Source organism: Cannabis sativa, chromosome 1, assembly GCF_029168945.1.
Source record: "Cannabis sativa cultivar Pink pepper isolate KNU-18-1 chromosome 1, ASM2916894v1, whole genome shotgun sequence".
Lineage (NCBI taxonomy): Eukaryota > Viridiplantae > Streptophyta > Magnoliopsida > Rosales > Cannabaceae > Cannabis > Cannabis sativa.
Genome location: NC_083601.1, coordinates 13,116,366 through 13,136,576, shown reverse-complemented (window position 1 = coordinate 13,136,576; position 20,211 = coordinate 13,116,366). Strand labels below are relative to the sequence as shown.

Genomic DNA, 20,211 nt, shown 5'->3' with positions numbered 1-20,211 from the left:
CCGAGATATTTTCTAATACTATTATAAATAGAATCCTAATTCTAAGAGGATTTATCTATCCACTATAAATAGAATCCTAATTCTAATAGGATTCAACTAACTTTCCCATTACTATAAATAAGACCTCTTAGACTACAAATGGAGGGGAATCCAAAAATTACAAATTAAATATTATAATTTTTATTAATGTCTAGTTCTGAGTAGTTTTCTTTTAGTTAAGGGTTATTTCAAAACCCAAAACATGAATTCTTAATTTTATTATTGAATGTTAATATTTAGTTTCTATTATATCAAATTGCTTCTATTCTTCTATGTTCAATAATATGATTATTGTTTTAATCTTGTTTAGACGGCCGCTAAATTAGGTTTTACTTTAATCTACCGTCATCTTAGGATTACTATTCACCTAATAGTCTAGAATTCTAAGTGTTTGTGACAAATTACAATTTGTGATGAAGAATAGAACCTAGGTTAAATGAATTATATGCTTCATTGATTTGTTGCCTAGATTAGTCTATCTCCATAAATCTCAATGCTTTATCTAAGTTAAATAAATTGCATGCCTCATGGATTTACTGCTTTAGGTAAAAGAGTTAATTATTGAGCGCTTCGCCTTGATTACATACAATAGGAAGATTGAGATAATTGACTGCTTCAACGTTATCTGCGGGATTAATAATTTGATTGGAAACTGAAAATTACATTTTTTAATAGGAATTAGGAATGATTGTTGAGGGTGGCGAATAACCTTTAACTAGTTTCTCATATCGTATTCTTTACTTTAAATTTGTTCTTCTCTTTAATTTTTATTCTAATCTTCCAAACTCTCTTTTTTCTAATTCTTACTAATTTGTGAATAATTGAATAAACATAGTCCTCGTGGGATCGACCCTTACTTACGATTATATTAAAATAATTGGAAGTATTGGAATTAAAAAAATAGTAAATTTGTTGTGGCTTACGACACGCATCAGTGGCCACAACTGAAGCTATAAAGGAGGTAATATGGCTAAAAGGACTAATGAATGAACTAAATCTACTTAAAGGTGTGCCTACTGTGTATTCAGACAACCAGAGCTGCATATTTCTATGTAAAAATCCTATGTTCCATGACAGAACAAAGCACATAGAAATCAAGTATCACTTTATACGAGATAAAGTGACTCAAGGTGAAATTGACATTGAGAAGGTGCCTACTGAGGATAACCCAGCAGACATGGGAACTAAAATTGTGACTCTTAACAAGTTCACACATTGTATGAACTTGTTAAGAATTGACTCAGGAGACTAAAAGTATGACCTATCAAGCTAAGACTCTCAGAGATAAACAAACAGATAGCAGAACTGGTTATAAGAGGAATTCATGTGGAAATTGTTGAGTAAATTCCACTTATAACCAGTCCACTTACACACAAATATCCACATCAGCATTTACAACAGAAACAAAACAACAAGGACTCAATCCTAGGTGGCTTCGCCTCTACTGGAAGATTCAGGAGTTAGTTACAATTGTTATTGTAACTAACTCCTAAACCTGTGATCAAACCGACTCTTTACATGAATATAAACAACAGATCAAAGCAAACAAAGATAGTGATTTACACAGAAAACATATCAGAAATACAGAGAGAAGAGTTAGAAGAAATAAACCCTAGATTGAAGGATTCTGCTCCAAGATCCAGAGATGAGAAACCAAGTTCTCATGGTGAGGAAGTAGAAGAAAGAAGTACATATATGCACAAGGAAACAGAAATAGAGTTAGATCGAGAATAAATCAAGTGAAAGAACAAAAATCAGAAAGTGTAAAAGAGAGAATCGAGCTTACCTAATCGATTTCTGTGACAGGAAGCTCCAAAACCTTGTAAACAACCATTGATGATAGTGGATATCAAGCTAATCTCTGAGACGAGCTTGACAGAGACGTAGCCCTAATTTTTGGGTGAACTCTGAAACAAATCTGGTATTTTCTCTCCCTTACTCTTGTTTTTCATTTGTTAAAACCTAAATCTATGTGTGTGTGAGGGTGATTCTGGGTTTCAGGCTTGGAATCGAGCAAGTTCTTGAAGAGAACTTGCTCTGCTAGGGTTTCGATTTGTGAGACTGAGAGGCTGAGTGTTTGAGTGTTAGGGTTCTAGACTCTTCGATCAGAGTCTTTAAACTCTTAGATCCAAACGACACTAGTTTTGGTGTCGTGTTGATTAAACGTTGCCGTTTTAGTCTAAGGATTAAGTTAGACTAGGAAAGGTCTGTTTTGACCTTGATACTGATATTAAAACTTCTTGTTGGTGTAGGGTAAAAGAGTAAAAATCCTACACATATAAATATATAAATATTTGTGGATTTAATGAGATTAATTTGTTACTTTTGTACATTCGCATAAGTGCGGATTTTAAATTTTCTAATATAATTAATCTACACAACTACAAATATTTATATTTTGCAAATACAGATTGAATTAGATTGAATATTTTATGAACTCTCCTAAAATAGAAGTGGTTTGTATATGCTTTTTTTTTTTTTTTTAATTTTTTGTAACTTACCCTCAAACATATATTTTTATATATTTATTATTTGACTCATCATTATTTATTTCCCAATAATACAAACTTTGAAAAAAATAAAACAAACTTTCCCAATAATTCTCGTCAAATATGGGATATATTTTAACAATTATTAGGATAAAATTAAATAAATCCACTAGCCACATTACGATATTATTATGATTATTTTGATGATCATTAATTCATTATTATTATTAGGTTTATTATTATTATTATTATTAATATTAATTTACAGGTTAAGAGATAATAGTCATATCTTTTTGTCAAAAGATAATAGTCATATCTTAGAAAAAGTTGCAAGTATTTTACGATGGAATAACCCTCAAATTGTGGGACCTAAATATGATTACGCTCACAGTCATAAAAAAACGACAAAATATATGTAACCTCTTACGTCACCCTAACTGAACACGTGTTATTTTAAGATATACACATATTAATTATAATGAGCCGGAACTTAAATACTCAAAAATGGTTTCAAACTTGCCAAAAAAAAATAAATAATAATTAAATAATTTCAACCTTTTTTTTTTTTTGAAAAAAAAAATAATAAATTCCAAAGGTGCATTGTATTTTGAATTTAAAATAATAAACAATAATAATAATCATAATAATTTCCTAAATTATAATAAAGACTTGCCAAAATATTAGGAAAGACACCCGAAACCACAAAGGGTAATATAGTACTATAAATACACACCCTCACACGCATATATAAATATATATATATAAGTGCGTTACGAACAAAAGCATTACTCCAATTCAAAGTAAAACGTTTCTATTTTCATGCACTGAAGCTTTCCAAACAGAAAACACAGAGAAAATAACAAAAGATCCAAAAACAAAATTTCTTTCTTAATTACCTTGAATTATCATGGTTTGTAGTCTCTCTCTCTTTCTCTGTGTTCATAAATCTCTTTAACGTTCAACATTTTATATTGACCCATTTTTCTTCTTTTGATTCCTGCAGGCGTCGGAGATTTCGAATATAACATATGAAGAGGTAACAATTTATTTATTTATTTCAACAGTTTTAAGAATATTTGTGGTTTTTATTTCTAATTGATTTTGGAAATTAATATTGAAAATTAAAAAAATTAGGGCCATATCATAAACTCACGTGGGATGAAGCTTTTCACGTGCAAATGGATACCTGAAAATCAAGACCCCAAAGCCTTAATCTTCATCTGCCATGGTTACGCCATGGAGTGTAGTATCACCATGAACAGTTAGTATTTTATAGCTCTCTAAGCTTTGATTTTATTGGTTGGTCAATATGTAAATATATAATTAAATAAAATATTAATTAATAATATAATAATTTCAGGTACTGCGACTCGATTAGCAAAAGAGGGATTTGCAATATATGGTATAGATTATGAAGGGCATGGAAAATCAGCTGGCTTACAAGGCCTTGTTAATAGCTTTGACGACGTCGTTACAGACTGTTCTGATCACTTCACATCCATATGTGGTCAGTTTTTTTTCTTAATGATGATTATAATGAACAATTTTATTTATTTATTTATTTATTTATATAAATATTTATGATATTCAGAGAAGAAAGAAAACAGAGGAAAATTGAGATATCTAATGGGTGAGTCTATGGGAGGAGCAATGGTTCTTATGGTTCACCAGAGAAAGCCTGATTATTGGGACGGTGGCGTTTTGGTCGCACCTATGTGTAAGGTAATTAATAATACTTTTTTTTTTTCATTTTATTTTTCCAAAAATAAAATAAAAATTAATGTGGACATAATAAGTGGGGCAGCTGACTCCCCTAGTTTATTTACAATTTATTTCATTTTTGTGAATTTTTAAATATATTTATTTTTCATTTGTCTTGTTTGACATGATTTTATTTGATTATGGACCATCAAATTTGGATCCACTAGTGGTAGGTACTACCACTAAGCCTAAAAGTAAAAGAAAAGAAAATGTAATGTAGCAATTAGTAATTAAGATTTTGGTTATATTGTTCTTAACTAAAATTAAGGATTGTATTTAGATTGTTTTGGGGTTCAGTTGGAATTATCATACCAAGAATGTGTCCTGGTCTTTCTCCTATATTTCTACTAAGTAGTGCGCATTTTTCTAAGGAGCTTGTTTTATTTGAAGTTTTTTATTAACTTTGGACCATCAATTTTTACCATTAATTTTTATTTTTATGGTCAAAGATGAAATAAAAGTCATGGTTCACGGCCTAACGTACATAAAAATTCAATATTAATAAATGAATACATATATAATACACTAATATAATAAAGTCATAATAGAGTTTGTAGTTAATTAAGTGACATCATGCCCAACTTGTCTAACAACTAAAATTTTGTTATGTATTGATTGTTTTTTTAATTTGTAAGTGAAGAATAATAGATCTCAAATGATGCAGTCCACTTGGTCATGACTTGTTAACCCATGTTTAATAATAACAAAAAAAAAAATGAAATAAACAATAAAATATTGGATATTGTTTAATGTATAAGCAACCATGAAAAGTACTTTTCTGAGCTGTAATTTTGTGTTTAAAATGGGATTAGTTGACCCATTCATTATTTTAATGATAGCATTAACATGGGATCCAATCTTTGATTGTTTTGTTGATTTGTTTATTTTATTTTTTATTTTTTTAGAGATGTGCCTTATAGTTAAATTATTCTTCTCTGAACTATTCCACTAGGGCCAGTGCTCTCTACTAACTATTAAATATTTTAATCATCGAGATTGAGATTGAGATTATATATTCAATTATGAACTAATCCATAATTTATTAATTTTAATATCTATTTGATTACAGATTGCAGATGATATGAAACCACCTCCACTAGTGATCAGTATTTTGAGCAAGCTTTCTAAGATCATTCCATCTTGGAAAATAATTCCCACTAACGACATTATTGACCTTGCTTTCAAAGTTCCAGAAGTTAGACAAGCGGTACAAATATTTATTTAATATTATATTCTTAATATTTATAAATTATATATATATACAAAAATATGTAGTAGTTTTTTATTTAATTAAAACTAAAACCTAACACTATACATGTTTGTGATTTATTTAATTAATCAGGTTAGAGCTAATCCATATTGTTACAAGGGCCGGCCTAGGTTGAAGACAGGCTATGAACTTTTGAGAGTTAGTACTGCTCTTGAACAGAAACTTGAACAGGTAAAAATAAAAATTTAATATATATATATATATATATATTTATATACTTAATGAGTATTATTGAGAGTAATAAATAAATTTAACTATAAATATTAATTTTAAATATATTAAATTATTAAATTTTAGTCCGATAACGAATAATAAAAGAGAAATTTGAATTTCTATAATTAATTTAGCTACTTAATTAAAAAAAATATAAAAAAATATTTAAATCAAATTTAATTTTTTTTATCACTTTTTTTGTTGAAAAATATTTTTTTTTATTATTTTTTTCAATTGATGGATTAATTTCAGCCTTTATAATGTAAAAATATTTTTTTTTTCTAATTAAATAGAAAAAATAATTATAAAAATTCAAAATTTTTTAATATTACTCATTTATAAATAATAGCCAGTGCACCTATATTTATATATATTGAAGACAAATAAAAAAAATTAAAGAAATTTTATGGTGCAAATTTATGAGAAATTTAGTATAATTCAACCTACACACGTCTTTTAAAATTTAGGTGTGTCTTAATTGAATAACTATAATCTATATATTTATATATACATTTAAAATTTGATTTGTTTTGTTTTATGTTTGTTTAGATCTCATTTCCATTCCTAGTTTTACATGGAGAAGATGATCGAGTAACAGACAAATCAGTGAGCAAACTGTTATACGAAACAGCCTCAAGTAAGGACAAGACCTTCAAGTTGTATCCAAAAATGTGGCATGGATTACTCTATGGGGAGCCACCAGAGAACATTGATATTGTATTTTCTGACATAATTGGGTGGTTACAACAAAGAACTGCCTTTGGAAATTCCAGGTTGGAAAACGAGCTCAAGGCCCAGAACGATATGTTTTCCAAGAAATAAACAATGGTTATCAAAGTAACAGAAATTAAGTAATTTAATATATATGAAAATATATATGACTTTACGTTGAGTCTACCAAAAGTATAAGACTTGAAAAATCCTTTTATGCACTTCTAGTAGTATTAGTTTATCATTTTTTGAATTTTTTAAATTAAGTCCTTAATTTGACTTTATGTAAATTTTGAGTGGTTCAAAATTGGATCTATTCTAAATCAATGTTTGTATATCAGATTGAGTGAAAAAAAATAAATAGTTATCTTTATATGATATCAATTTATAGATACGTGTTCATTATAAATTAATCAACACGCATATACACCACATTAAAAATATATATATATATATCTATTCTATATAAAGTGTGCCTATATAACTGAATTCTTGGTTTATGAGAAATTCATGGGGTGACTTTTTATTTATATTTAATAAAATAATAAAATATTATTTATATATAATAAAATAATAAAATAAAAATAAAACAAATCTCATTTAAACTGATATTTAATATTTGGACTGATATTATTTATATATATACAATATTATATTATTTAAACCATAAATTTATTATCCTATTTTGAATTTAATTAAAACCAACAAAATATATATACCTACTCTTGTACGTTCTCATTTTTTCTAACTTTTTTTTATTAAAGTTAATTATTTTAAATAAATAAAAATTCATAATAAAAATTTAATTTCTAAATTTTTTCTATTACTATACTATTTTAAATTTAATTAACAACAATAAAATATATGTACGTATATTTTTCATTTTTTTAATATAAATTTTCTATATACATATATATTTATACAAAAAAAATAGAGATAAAAAATAGTAGTGAAGAGATCCAAAAAATTTCACATAAGCTTCAAACACACTCTAAAAAAAGTATCATTTATAATTCTATGTGTAACTAATTTATTTGTTTATTTGGATGATTTTAGTCTATATATCTCAAATTATACTTTTTAATTTTTATAATTCGGTTATGTGATAAAGAAGTAAGAATATTTGGGTTGATGTAATCATAACAGTATATATATAGCTTTAGTTGAGCATGAATTGTCCATTTGATTTTGTTTTAAGTTTAGATTTTACAATTGTATTTGAATACTTAGTTATATATATATATGTGTGTGGATCTTGAGTTTATCGGATTAATTTGTTGAAAATATATGTTTACTGATTTGCTCAAAATAAATATACATAAACACATATATTTTGTTGAATCCAAATATACATAAACACATATATTTTGTTGAATCTATCATGGAGTGCTATGAGATTGATGAGAGACTTCAAGAGAAGAATGATATTAAGATAAATTTGGAGAGCATTGCTTTGTTATAATATTATTTGGAAGCTATCATATTTCTTGTTTTTTATATTCTTTCTTTCATATGTCCAGTTATATGTCTCAACTACTGCTTATTCTTTATAATTTTATTATTACCGGCTCGAGTTAAGTGTCCATAGTAAGTGTGTAGCATTATTATTTTTTAAATATATTTCAAGCTAATCTCCATTCTCCTCTTCTCTTTCTGCAAATTTTAAATTTGACTTTTCAGTATTGATTTTTAAATAACCCCACACACTAATTAAAATTAGTTTTTAAATCATTTTAAATTATATGATTATTTATTGAATCTTTCTCAATTAAATTATAGAACACCTAACATAAAACTAAATATACGTGCCTTGCACGTAACTTTCTTCTAGTATATATATATAAACAAATAAATAGTATCAATCTTATCCACTACTAAATTGAAATTAAGTTTTATTTATATACAAAAATCAATATATCCCACTTACAACAATATAAAACCAAATACGTACACATTTCAATTTATCCACTATATTTAAAAATATTTACTAAATTCTCTTCAATATTAACTTAATCTATTATCCACAAAATTGATGATAATGTGAAATTTTCTATTCCCATGCTTACTTTCTTACAAGAACTGGATTCTTTACTATTGGCATTTTTATCAGTGTTATCATATAGTAACACTAGCAACTAATCTATTTCTGGAGCAATACAAAAATTTGTATAAAACTCCCTCAGCCTGAATAATTCTCTAGCAGCCATAGACACGACTATGTATTCAATCTTTATGGTAGAGCTTAAATTCTAGAAATTACAGCTTCACCCCAGAGTAATCACCATCTCAAATGTAGATTTCTATTATTTGACACATGCTTGGAAATCTGAGCGTAGCCAAAAGGGTTTAGAACACCTCACCTATAGACTATGCATATAATTTCTAGTCCTCTTCAAGTATTTTAGGATATGTTTGACTGTTCTAATCCTGTGTTAGACTGATATCTACTCACAACTCTCACTTCATAATAGATCTCTAGTCTAATCTATTATGCTGCAAAGTGTACATAAGACTTCCTACTACTATTTTATAAGAAATTTTTCTAAATGCTTTTATCTTTTCTGGAATAGTTGGGACTACACCTTAGATAGATAAATTTTGTGTCTGGAAGGCAAACGACCTTCCTAAGAGTTAACTATAGAGATGTTCTCTAGCACCTTATCTACATAAGTTGCTTGCGTGAGAACAAATAATTTATTCTTTCAATTTTAAATACCAAGAACATTGCTTGCTACACTCAAATCCTAATTTAGATTTGAGTGTTCAGTCATTCTTTCACGTCTGACGATATTCTAACATTGTTTCCAATGAATAAGACATCATCTATGTAAAGCACCAACAATACCATAATTTGATTGCCTTTGTTAGGCCCATCAATATTCTATTTGAAGCTATAGGTTTCGATGATCACATCAAACCTATGATTTCAAGAACGGAAAACTTGCTTAAGTCTATGAATGAACTTATCTTGTAGACATTCCCTTCTTGTTTTTATAATTTGAAACTTCTGGTTCATCCATGTAAATGGTCTTGTCAAACATTCTATAAGGAAAAGTTGTTTGACGTCTGTTTGCCAAATCTTGTAATTGAGAGTAATGGGTATGGATAAGAGTATATAGAGGGTTATGAGTGTGGCGACTTCACTAAGAGTTTTCTTATAATCCACACCTTCTCTCTTGGTATAACTTTTTTTTCTACAAGTCTAATTTTGTAAGCTTTGGCTTTTCCATTTATGCCTCTTGTTCTTCTTGTAGATTTGCTTGCATTCAATGATCCTAAAGTTACTTTGTACAATTACAAGATTCCAAAACAGAATTGGAATACATTAAACCCATTTCTAGTTTCATTGCTTCGATTCATAGTTCTTTATTAGGGCTTACCATTCTCTATTCTAAGGACAATGATTTGTCGTGACTAATGTCACCAACCACCAAGTTAATTTCACTGTCAAGATTGAAACCAGTAGAGTTTCTTGAAATCCCCCCACTACGATGAGATATTGCGACTGTCTAATGAGAAGTAACAGTGGTATATTCCTCTTTGTTTTAATATGACTTGCGTCAGTTTAAACAAAGGGAGTGGGATCATCATCTTCACATGTAGAAGATGACGAAATATCTATTGGAATAAAATTTGAAAGCTTCTCTTCTAGTAAAAATTTGCTACATGGTTTTAGGTTAATGATATAGCCATCTTCTAGAAAAATAACATTTGTAAAAATAAAAACTTTCTTATTTTTGTGACTATAGTATATCCTCCACCCCTAGTCTTATTAAAATATCCAACAAAATGTAAACCATTCTAGCTTTCATACCTTATTCCTAAGAACATGACCAGGGCTCTTCTCAAATTTTCTAATGGCGTAAATGACCATTTCAACATTCTAAAGGTGTCTAGGGAATAAACTTAGATGGGACAACGTTGAGAATGTGGTTTGCTGTCTCTAAGGCATATCTCTAGAAAGACACTGATAGTTGAGTAATTAATCATTGACGTTGCCATAACTGTTCAATTCTGATGTACGTTCAACAACACCATTTATTGTGGATTATCTAGAGCATAGTGTATATAGTTCCAAGTCCAATTAAATAATCTTAGAACTGCATATTTATATTTTTTACCCCTATCAGTTCGTAAGATCTTTAGCTTTTTACCTGATTGGTTTTTATCCATTTGATAGAAATTCTTGAAACTTCTCAAATGTTCCAGATTTTTTAAACATAAGGTGTTGACGCGGTTTTTCGTCAATGAATCTAAGATGATCGTAAACGAGCAACATGAACACAAGTGAATGTTGATCAAAAGTAAATCGATTTATGTAAAGGCGTTTTACAATAATGAACAATAAACTTTTATAGTGGTTCACCCCCTTTCAGAGGTAATAGGCTAGTCCACTTATATATTTTTTGATCTCAATGCTTGAGAAGAGTTCTCCAGAGTTATGTTCTCCGAGAGTTCAGTACTCAAGTGAGTTTTTTTGGAATAATAGTGAATGTCCTTTATTACAACTTATTTCTTAAACTTTTTATAGGCATATATCATGGGCCTAGGGTTTCTTAACCTGGTTATATCTTTTTCTTAGCACAAGTGAAGTTACATTTCAAATACAAAAAATAATAATAAAGTAATTATTCAACAAATAAATATCGTTACAACTTATCATTTATTATCTATATCTCTAGAGTAGCTCCAGTAGCATGTGTTATTTCCACTGGGTGGACCTAAATGGACATGGGTAGACCAGAATGAACATGGGTACACATGAATGTGTGGGAGGTGTGGAGTGTTGAGCGACTCGTAAAGAAGGGAGATGGGGATCCAATTCGGTCCCTTGGTGATTTTTCCTAAGCAGCTCGTAAGGAAGGGAGATGTGGATCCCCTTACACCTTGGCAAATGGTGGACAAGGGATCTTGGCGTGCAAATCAGGACCCTTGGTAAAGGGAGCTGGGCGTGCAGATCAGGTCCCTTAATGGCTCTTCAATATCTTAAACAAAAATCTACGCACATTTACGTTGGGTTTTTTGAGAGATAATATTTTTCCCCCAAGTTTGTTATAATTTTATAATATTATGATAGAGTTGTCAAAAAAGTAATTCCTGCATTTTTGAACTCCATACTCATAAATATCAATACTACTAAGAAAAACATGTAAGTAAACCACAAAATTTCCAAGTATTTTGGGAAGATAAAAAAAATCCCCCTAGCTTTTAAATAAGTTTTCACCATCCATAAGAGTCTTTTTTCACTCTCCATTTAGAAAAATAAGAGCTTTTCCAAAAGAAAACTCTCTCAAATAGCTTCAAAACCCATTTCAAAGTTAAAGTTTCAAGAGAAAACTAAAGATTGTTGGAGAGGATTCAAGCTTGAAGATCCTCATTGAGCAAGTTCTCCTCACCCATTTGTAGGAAGTTATTTTACCAGGATCTAGATTTACTAATATGTATGTTGACTATAATTCTATAATCTAACACCCTAAATATGAATTCCTAATATGATGAAATAAACACATATAAAGTTTAGAAAATCTTACATTGATGGCAGCAGAATGTTAATGACTCCTTCCATTCAGATCTCTAGCCCTAGATTCCTTTCTGTAAAAGAGCATTATCAAGATATGAACATGGATCTTCTCTCCTTCAGTTTGGTTGGATTCTTCACAATCTTTCACACTATGATTGAGTACTTGACTTGATATGAGTGGGCATGTACTCTATCACTAATGGCTCGAAATCGATGAAGAACAAGAAAAGGAATTAGAAATATAAAGGAAGGAGGCTCTTAATTTTCTAGTTGTCTGACAAAGAATGAAAATCAGGCTTTGAGTTGGATGATGTTATGAGAATGAGAGCCATCTTAATCCTTTTATAGTATTTCAACTAGGGTTTAGGATTTAAATTATATGGATTAAAAAAGATAAAAGAAAAGCAAAATAATACTTAAGTGGCCGACCATAGTAGTGGGCCTCACTAGTTATAACTTTGCCATTTTATTCAACAATTTATCTTTTCTTTCACTAATGCCATATTTTTGAATTTCAATCCTATAAATGTCAAAACTATGTATTTAATAATTATAACTAATTATCAAATAAAATTGGCATTTAACTTATTTATTAATTAGACCTTACAAAGTCTCTCAATTAACAAATAAACCCTAAAATTTCTTTTCTTCACAATTAAGCCCTTCCTTAGTAAAAATTCATAAATAAGACATAGTCTAATTTAGAATTATAATTGATTAAATAAAACCAATTAACTGAATCTACAAGCAATATTATCTCAACTAGTGTGGGGACCATGGGCCTATATAATCAAGCTTCCAATAAGTAGATCTAGAATTTACCAACTAAATTCTCTAACTTATTTATTCATCCTGACTCCACTATAGATTTGGAATTGCACTCTTAATTATATAGAATGCTCTAAATGCTCCAAGATATAGATACACTATTAATTATCTATTGTTGTAATCCAAATAGTCAAAGATCCTCTATAGATGATTTACATTGAGTACGGATAAATTTACCGTTCAACCTTTCAATGTATTTTATCTTTAAAATACTTAGCTAGCTATAAGTGATATTTTAGTAAACGAATATAATTACTAAAATGAGATCTCAATCATTTATCTCTATTAAGCAAAGCTCAAAGGAAATCATCGTTTCACTTCTAAATACTTATACAAAGCTATAGATTCTATATTTATGATTAGCGCTCCCACCCCAACACTTGTTACAAATTCTGTTATATGTTACCTTTGTAATTCACATACATTCATCAAACAAGCACATAAACCAACATGAATACATCCAAATCATCACAATCATTGTTTTAAATCTATATTTCATGAAAGTAAATCATTACGATGGCCTTGAGGCCAGTTGCTGGGGATTGTTTTACCAGGATATAGATTTACTACCATGTATGTTGTTTAACATCCTAAATATGAATTTCTAAAACAATAGAATTTAAACACATATAAAGTTTAAGAAACTTTACATTGATTGCAGCAAAATTAAATGTCTCCTTCTACTCAGATCTCTAATCCTTGTTCCTTTTTGTGGTAGAGTATTATAAAGCTTTGAGCCTGATTCTCCTTCAGGTGTTGTATTCTTCACAGTCTTACACACTATGGTTGGGTACTAGACTTGCTATGTGTGGACATGTACTCTATCACTATGTGGCTCAAAAATTGAAGGAAGAGAGAGAGAGAGAGAGAGAGAGAGAGAGAGAGAGAGAGAGAGAGAGAGAGAGAGAGAGAGAGAGAGAGAGAAGACTTTGACAAATTTGGCTGAAAGGCTTTTCTTATCCTATCAATTTTGAGTCTATCACTATCTATTTATAGGAATCATTCTAGGTTTAGGTTTGAATTATAGGCATTAAAAAATTGATAAATAAATAGCTAAAAAGAGCTTAAGTGGTTGGCCATAGGATGTGGGCCCCAGTAATTACAATTTTACTATTTTATACAACTATTTATCTTATATTTTCACAAATGTCATATTTTCCAATTTCAATCCTTTAAATATCAAAACTATTTATTTAATAATTAAAATTAATTATCAAATAAAATTGGCATTTAATTTATTTATTAATTAGACTTAATAAAGTTTCTTAATAACAAATAAACCCTAAAACGTCTTTTCTTCACAATTAAGCTATTGCTTAGTGAAAATTCATAAATAAGACATAGTCTAATTTTAAAATTATAATTAATTAATTAAAACCAATTAATTGAGTCTTAGAAACAGTATTGTCTCAACTAGTGTGGGAACCGTGGGCCTATATAACCGAGCTTCCAATAAGTAGATCAAGAATTTACCAAGTAAATTCTCTAACTTATTAATTCCTTCTTGCACCACTATTGGAATTGTACTCTCAATTATATAGAGCGCTCTTTATGTTCCACGATGTAAATACGCTATAAAATTATCCATCATTCTAATCCCAATAATCAAAGATCCTTTATAGATGATTTACATTGAGTAGAGACAAATTTACCGTTTCACTCCTCAATGTATTTTATCCTTAAAATACTTAGCTTCCTATAAATGATATTTCAGTAAACAAATATAATTACTAAAATAAGAGCTCTTCCATTTATCTCTATTAAGCCAAGCTCGAAAGAAATCATCATTTCACTTCTATGTCCACACAGAAGCTATAGATTCTATATCTACGATTAGCGCTCCCACTCAATTGTACTATCATGTTCTCAAAATGTACCCGTATGAGTTCAACGAACAAATCAAAGAACATAAATAACACTCTTGAGATCGAACCTAACCATATCAGGATTAAGATATTTTGATCTAAGATCAACTAGTGATATTGACTTAGAGAGATACAACAATAAGATTATAATATCTTTACAAAATCAATATCGGTTCCAGTCTAATGTATACTCCATACATCCGATATTAGCATACTTTACCAATGTCCAGGAAAGAACATAAAATTATTGAAGGTGTAAGTAAACTTTATCACTGACTATCACATCAGTGTAAATTCAATGCACTGATGAATCATGGGACATAATCTGTTGAAGCATATAATCATAATTACCTTCCACTGTGTTGATATCACTGTGATTGTGAATAACTATATGTTCTAGATTTAACAGAAATAGTATATTAAACCATAAATATGAAAACTACATGTAAACATAAATGACTTCTAATCTTCTATTAATAACAAATCATATTATATTGAAATGTGTTTTATTTAGGGCATAAAATCCCAACAGGCAAGACAAGTGGCCAGCCATATTGAGGGAGCACTGCCTAGGCGATTGGATGAGGCCATGGCTGGCCAGCATGTGAAGTTGGTGATCAGCCAGAATGTGGATTCTATGGACGACCAGCTTACTGAGGACATGGTTGGCCAGCCTTCTAAAGTCCCAATAAATGCTGTGGTTGGATCCCGTCTACATTTGATTGGCTTTGCCCCCTGGTGTAATTGACGTAGAGCCTTTCTGCACTTCTGTCATTAACTATACAACTTTTTTCTTAGAAATGCTCCTTGGTGGTGTTGGAGTACCACTTATATGTGTTACGCTTTCCAGGATTGGACACCTTGTAGCCGTCCTCCCAGGCCATGCTCTCTAGCAAGATCTTTGTTTGGAGGTAAGTTGCGATAGGTGTTATCCATGTTGGAGTGTCATCCAGCATGTCGACCTCCTCGGGGACAACAATGATGGGTTCTTCTAGGAACTGGATAGGCAACATGTTTGCTTTGTCAGCTATGGTACTGCTCGCTAGGTAGGCAAGTGCATCTGATGTGGTATTTTGTTCTTTTTGAAACAGGACTTAGTTCTTTGAAGAACTGAATAGGTACCAAGTTTTCCTTGGTTGTCAAGGCACAACTGGCTAGTTGAGTAAGTACGTCGGTAGTTATGCTGTCTTTGGGGGCTTGCCTTCTAGTATAGCCTTTGAGTTGTCTTAACAGCTCTGATAGGCCATCATTTTCTTGTATTGAGCTGTATATTCACCCAGGACATAATCTACAACTAGCTGAGAGTCTTGGTGCATGTCGAGGTGGTTAGCTCGCGCTTCGTGTGCTAGCTTGGGGCTAGCATTCACGGGTTCATATTCAGCCTCATTGTTAGAAGCTTTGTAACTGACCTTGTTGCCTTGTGCCTCAGTTGCCCCCCAGGTGCCTTGGAGGCCAAGTTTGCATCGGGCAAGTGGTCAATGCACCTCCCGGATTCTCGCTCTTGCTTCTTCTCTGGCTCCTACTTTTCTCCTGAACTCTGAGAGATTTGGGGAGATATGCTTCTATGATTAGCCGTGAAACTGGTGAGAGCATGGCTGTAACACCCTAACTAACATAGGCGTATTACGTGATTTTTAAACATGCTGTGCAGCTCGTTGCTACTCAACGAGGTTTATGGAAAACGTGATTAATTAAAATTTTTTCTTATAAATTAAACTTGTAAAATATTTATACAAAAGACTCGGGATCCCGATTACAAAATCATTTACAAAAGTTTACTGTTCATACAAAATAATTGCCGCCTAGCGACTAGGAACTAAAAGTTTCCCTATCGATAAAAAGCATGGAAATACCCCCAAAAACACAAAATCGAGGAAAACTAGGGTTCCTGAATTTTCCCCAACCGGTAGACCGGTTGCCCAACCGGAATTCCGGTTCTGGGAAATTTCAGAACCCCATCCGGAATTCCGGATGCACAACCGGAATTCCGGTTCCTCGCAGGCAGAACTTCAAAAAATCACACAATGCTCAAATCAACTCCAAATCAAACCAAAACTTCCAGACCTGTTCTATACCTCCCCTAGAACATTTCTAAAGCATCAAACTCAGCCAGATTGCACATAAACAAAAATCACCATTGAAGCCCAAGCTTTGAGTTCTAAACTCAAACTTGGTTAAACCTAGATAACATGCATCCAAACTAGCTCAAACCTACATAATCATGCATAAACTAGCCTCTGAAAACAACTACAAACTTCAACAACATCACAGCAATAGATTTTAACTATTTCTCTTTGAAAACCATAGTTTTGAGCTAAAAACTACCAAGCTTGAAATCAAAGCAAATAACATGCATTCACTAACTCTAAACTACTTAAAATAACAAGATTAATCCACTGAAAATAACAACAATTCACAGCAGCAAGAACATATTAAAAATCAAGCATGCATCATCATCTTTTTAAACATTTTCTAAAAATTACAAAAGGAAAAGAGTTAGAAACTTTACCAAGGCTTGAAGAACACTTAGAATGAAGGAAAAATAGCTTGAAAATCAGAAATCCCAGCCCTAGAAACACCCTTCCAGCCGAGAGAGAAAGAGAGGAAAAGAGAGAGCCTTTTTGAAATTTTTTTCTATTTTCTAAGTTTTGAATGAAAATGAATAAAAGGAATACTTAAACAATAATCTATTTCAGCCAACACATAATTAAAATAAACACATAAAATTCATTTACTAAGTCCACTAAAGGACAAAAATATCATTGGGGGCAAAAAGACCATTTTGCCCCTCCACACTAAAATAACATAATTAACACTAAAGGGGTATTTTTGGGAAATTCTAAATTCCCGGCCATTCCCGACATTCCCAATGTCTAATAAACCGTCACAAACTACTAACATACTAAGTTGTGATTTTTACTGAGCCAAACACCGAGTTCCAAAATATTGGGCACCGGAAATGCAAAATTATGAAAACTACTGAATGACATAAAATGCATCTCAGAATTCAATAATAATAGTATAAATAATTATTTAAATAGCTATAAAAAATTTCATAATTAAACGTGATTAACTGCTAATTTCCAAATTAAACTAAACGGTCTTTACAACTATTCCCCCCTTAAAAGGATTTCGTCCCCGAAATCTAACCTGAATAACTCTGGATATTGAGCTCTCATATCTGACTCTAGCTCCTAAGTGGCTTCCTCCACCTTGCTGTTTCTCCAGAGAACTTTGACCAATGCTATGGTCTTATTCCGAAGGACTTTATCCTTTCTGTCCAGGATCTGCACTGGCTGTTCCTCATAAGACATATATGGCTGCAGTTCTAGGCTCTCATAACTGAGTATATGAGAGAGATCTGAAACGTATTTTCTCAACATCGAGACATGGAATACGTTGTGAACTGCTGATAAAGCTGGAGGCAACGCTAACCGGTATGCCACTTGACCTATCTTCTCGAGAATCTCGAAAGGTCCTGTAAATCTAGGGCATAACTTGCCTCTTTTCCCGAAACGTTTGATCCCCTTCATTGGAGATACCCGTAAAAACACATGGTCCCCTACTTGGAACTCAACATCTCTGCGTTTCGGATCTGCATAACTCTTCTGTCTACTCTGTGAGGCAAGCATTCTAGCTTTTATTTTCTCTATTGCCTCATTGGTTCGCTGTACTGACTCTGGACCTAAGTATTTTCTCTCCCCTGTCTCATCCCAGTGAATGGGAGATCTACACTTCCTACCGTACAACAGTTCATAGGTAGCCATCCCTATCGTACTCTGATAACTGTTGTTGTAAGAAAATTCTATCAATGGTAGATATTTATTCCATGAGCCTTCAAAATCCATAACACAGGCTCGCAACATGTCCTCCAATATCTGAATTGTCCTTTCGGACTGACCATCTGTCTGAGGATGGAATGTTGTACTGAATTTCAGCTTTGTACCCATTGCTCGCTGCAAACTCTGCCAAAATTTGGAGGTGAACTTCGGATCCCTGTCCGAAACTATAGACTTCGGTACCCCGTGAATTCTTATGATCTCTCTGACATACAACTCTGCCAACTGATCCACTGTAAATGCTGTTCTAACCGGCAGAAAATGAGCAGATTTCGTGAATCGATCCACCACTACCCAGATGGAATCAAACAAACTCGTGGTCCTAGGTAACCCGACCACAAAATCCATCGTAATATCTTCCCATTTCCATTCTGGTAGGGTTAGAGGCTGCAACAACCCTGCTGGTCTCTGATGTTCAGCCTTAATCTGCTGACAAGTGAGGCATCTCGATACGAATTCTACCAAATTCTTCTTCATACCGCTCCACCAGAAGTACGGTTTAAGATCTTGGTACATCTTAGTGGTGTCGGGATGCAGAGAATACGGGGTAGAATGAGCCTCCTCAAAGATCTCATTCCTGAGTTCCACACTATTCAGAACACAAACCCTAGCTTTATACAGAAGCATCCCGTTGTTTGACACTGAAAAGTCCTTGGCTTGACCAGCCAAAACCTCATCTTTGATCTTTATTAACTCTGGATCCGTCATCTGAGCGGCTTTAATTCTTTCTAACAGATCAGATTACAGCGTTAAGTTGTGAAGCTGACCTACCACAAACTCAATGCTGGATCTAACCATATCATCTGCTAGCTGAGGCGAGATCTGAACCATACTAGCTACTTGCCCGGGACCCTTTCTGCTCAGGGCATCGGCCACTACATTGGCCTTCCCAGGGTGATAAAGAATCTCGCAGTCATAATCTTTCACTAATTCCAACCAACGTCTCTGTCTCATGTTCAAATCCTTCTGAGTAAAGAAATACTTGAGACTTTTATGGTCGGTATAGATTTCACACCTTTCTCCATAAAGGTAATGCCGCCAAATCTTTAATGCAAAAACTACCGCGGCCAACTCTAGATCATGAGTCGGGTATCGCTGTTCATAATCCTTTAACTGACGAGAGGCATAAGCGATGACCCGATCGGCTTGCATCAACACACACCCCAAACCCTGTTTGGATGCGTCACAATAAACTACAAACTTCTCGCTGTCTGAAGGCAAAGCTAGCACTGGAGCGGTAATCAACCTCTGCTTCAGCTCCTGAAAATTAGCTTCGCACTTGTCTGACCAGATAAATCGCTGATTCTTCTTTGTAAGTTCGGTTAGGGGCATTGAAATTTTAGAGAACCCTTCCACGAACCTACGGTAGTACCCAGCTAAACCCAAGAAGTTTCTGATCTCTGTCACAGTCTTCGGTCTCGGCCAATCCCTGACGGATTCGATTTTCCCGGGATCCACCTTGATCCCATCTTTGCTCACAATGTGCCCTAGGAAGGACACCTGAGATAGCCAGAATTCACATTTCTTGAACTTGGCATAAAGCTTGTGTTCCCGAAGCCGTTGCAGTACCATCTGAAGATGTAATTCATGCTCCTCTTCTGATTGGGAGTACACGAGGATGTCGTCGATAAACACAATCACACAAATATCGAGGAAATCCTTGAATACTCTGTTC

General features: G+C 32.1%; 1 protein-coding gene across 1 annotated transcript; it reads left to right on the top strand.

Moving 5' to 3' along the window:
• The first annotated feature begins 3,272 nt into the window (after positions 1-3,272).
• Positions 3,273-6,867, top strand: LOC115706831 (caffeoylshikimate esterase). Its single transcript, XM_030634582.2, has 8 exons — positions 3,273-3,438; positions 3,532-3,564; positions 3,663-3,789; positions 3,889-4,035; positions 4,120-4,250; positions 5,359-5,496; positions 5,632-5,730; positions 6,322-6,867. The coding sequence occupies exons 1-8, from the start codon at positions 3,436-3,438 to the stop codon at positions 6,592-6,594; spliced, it is 951 nt and encodes a 316-aa protein (XP_030490442.1). The 5' UTR covers positions 3,273-3,435; the 3' UTR covers positions 6,595-6,867.
• The last annotated feature ends 13,344 nt before the right edge of the window (positions 6,868-20,211 follow it).

Excerpts from the sequence above, each read along its gene's own strand:
- LOC115706831 (XM_030634582.2), top strand. Across the intron at positions 4,251-5,358 it reads TGGTCGCACCTATGTGTAAG|ATTGCAGATGATATGAAACC; the intron begins GTAATTAATAAT and ends ATTTGATTACAG. Across the intron at positions 5,731-6,321 it reads TTGAACAGAAACTTGAACAG|ATCTCATTTCCATTCCTAGT; the intron begins GTAAAAATAAAA and ends ATGTTTGTTTAG.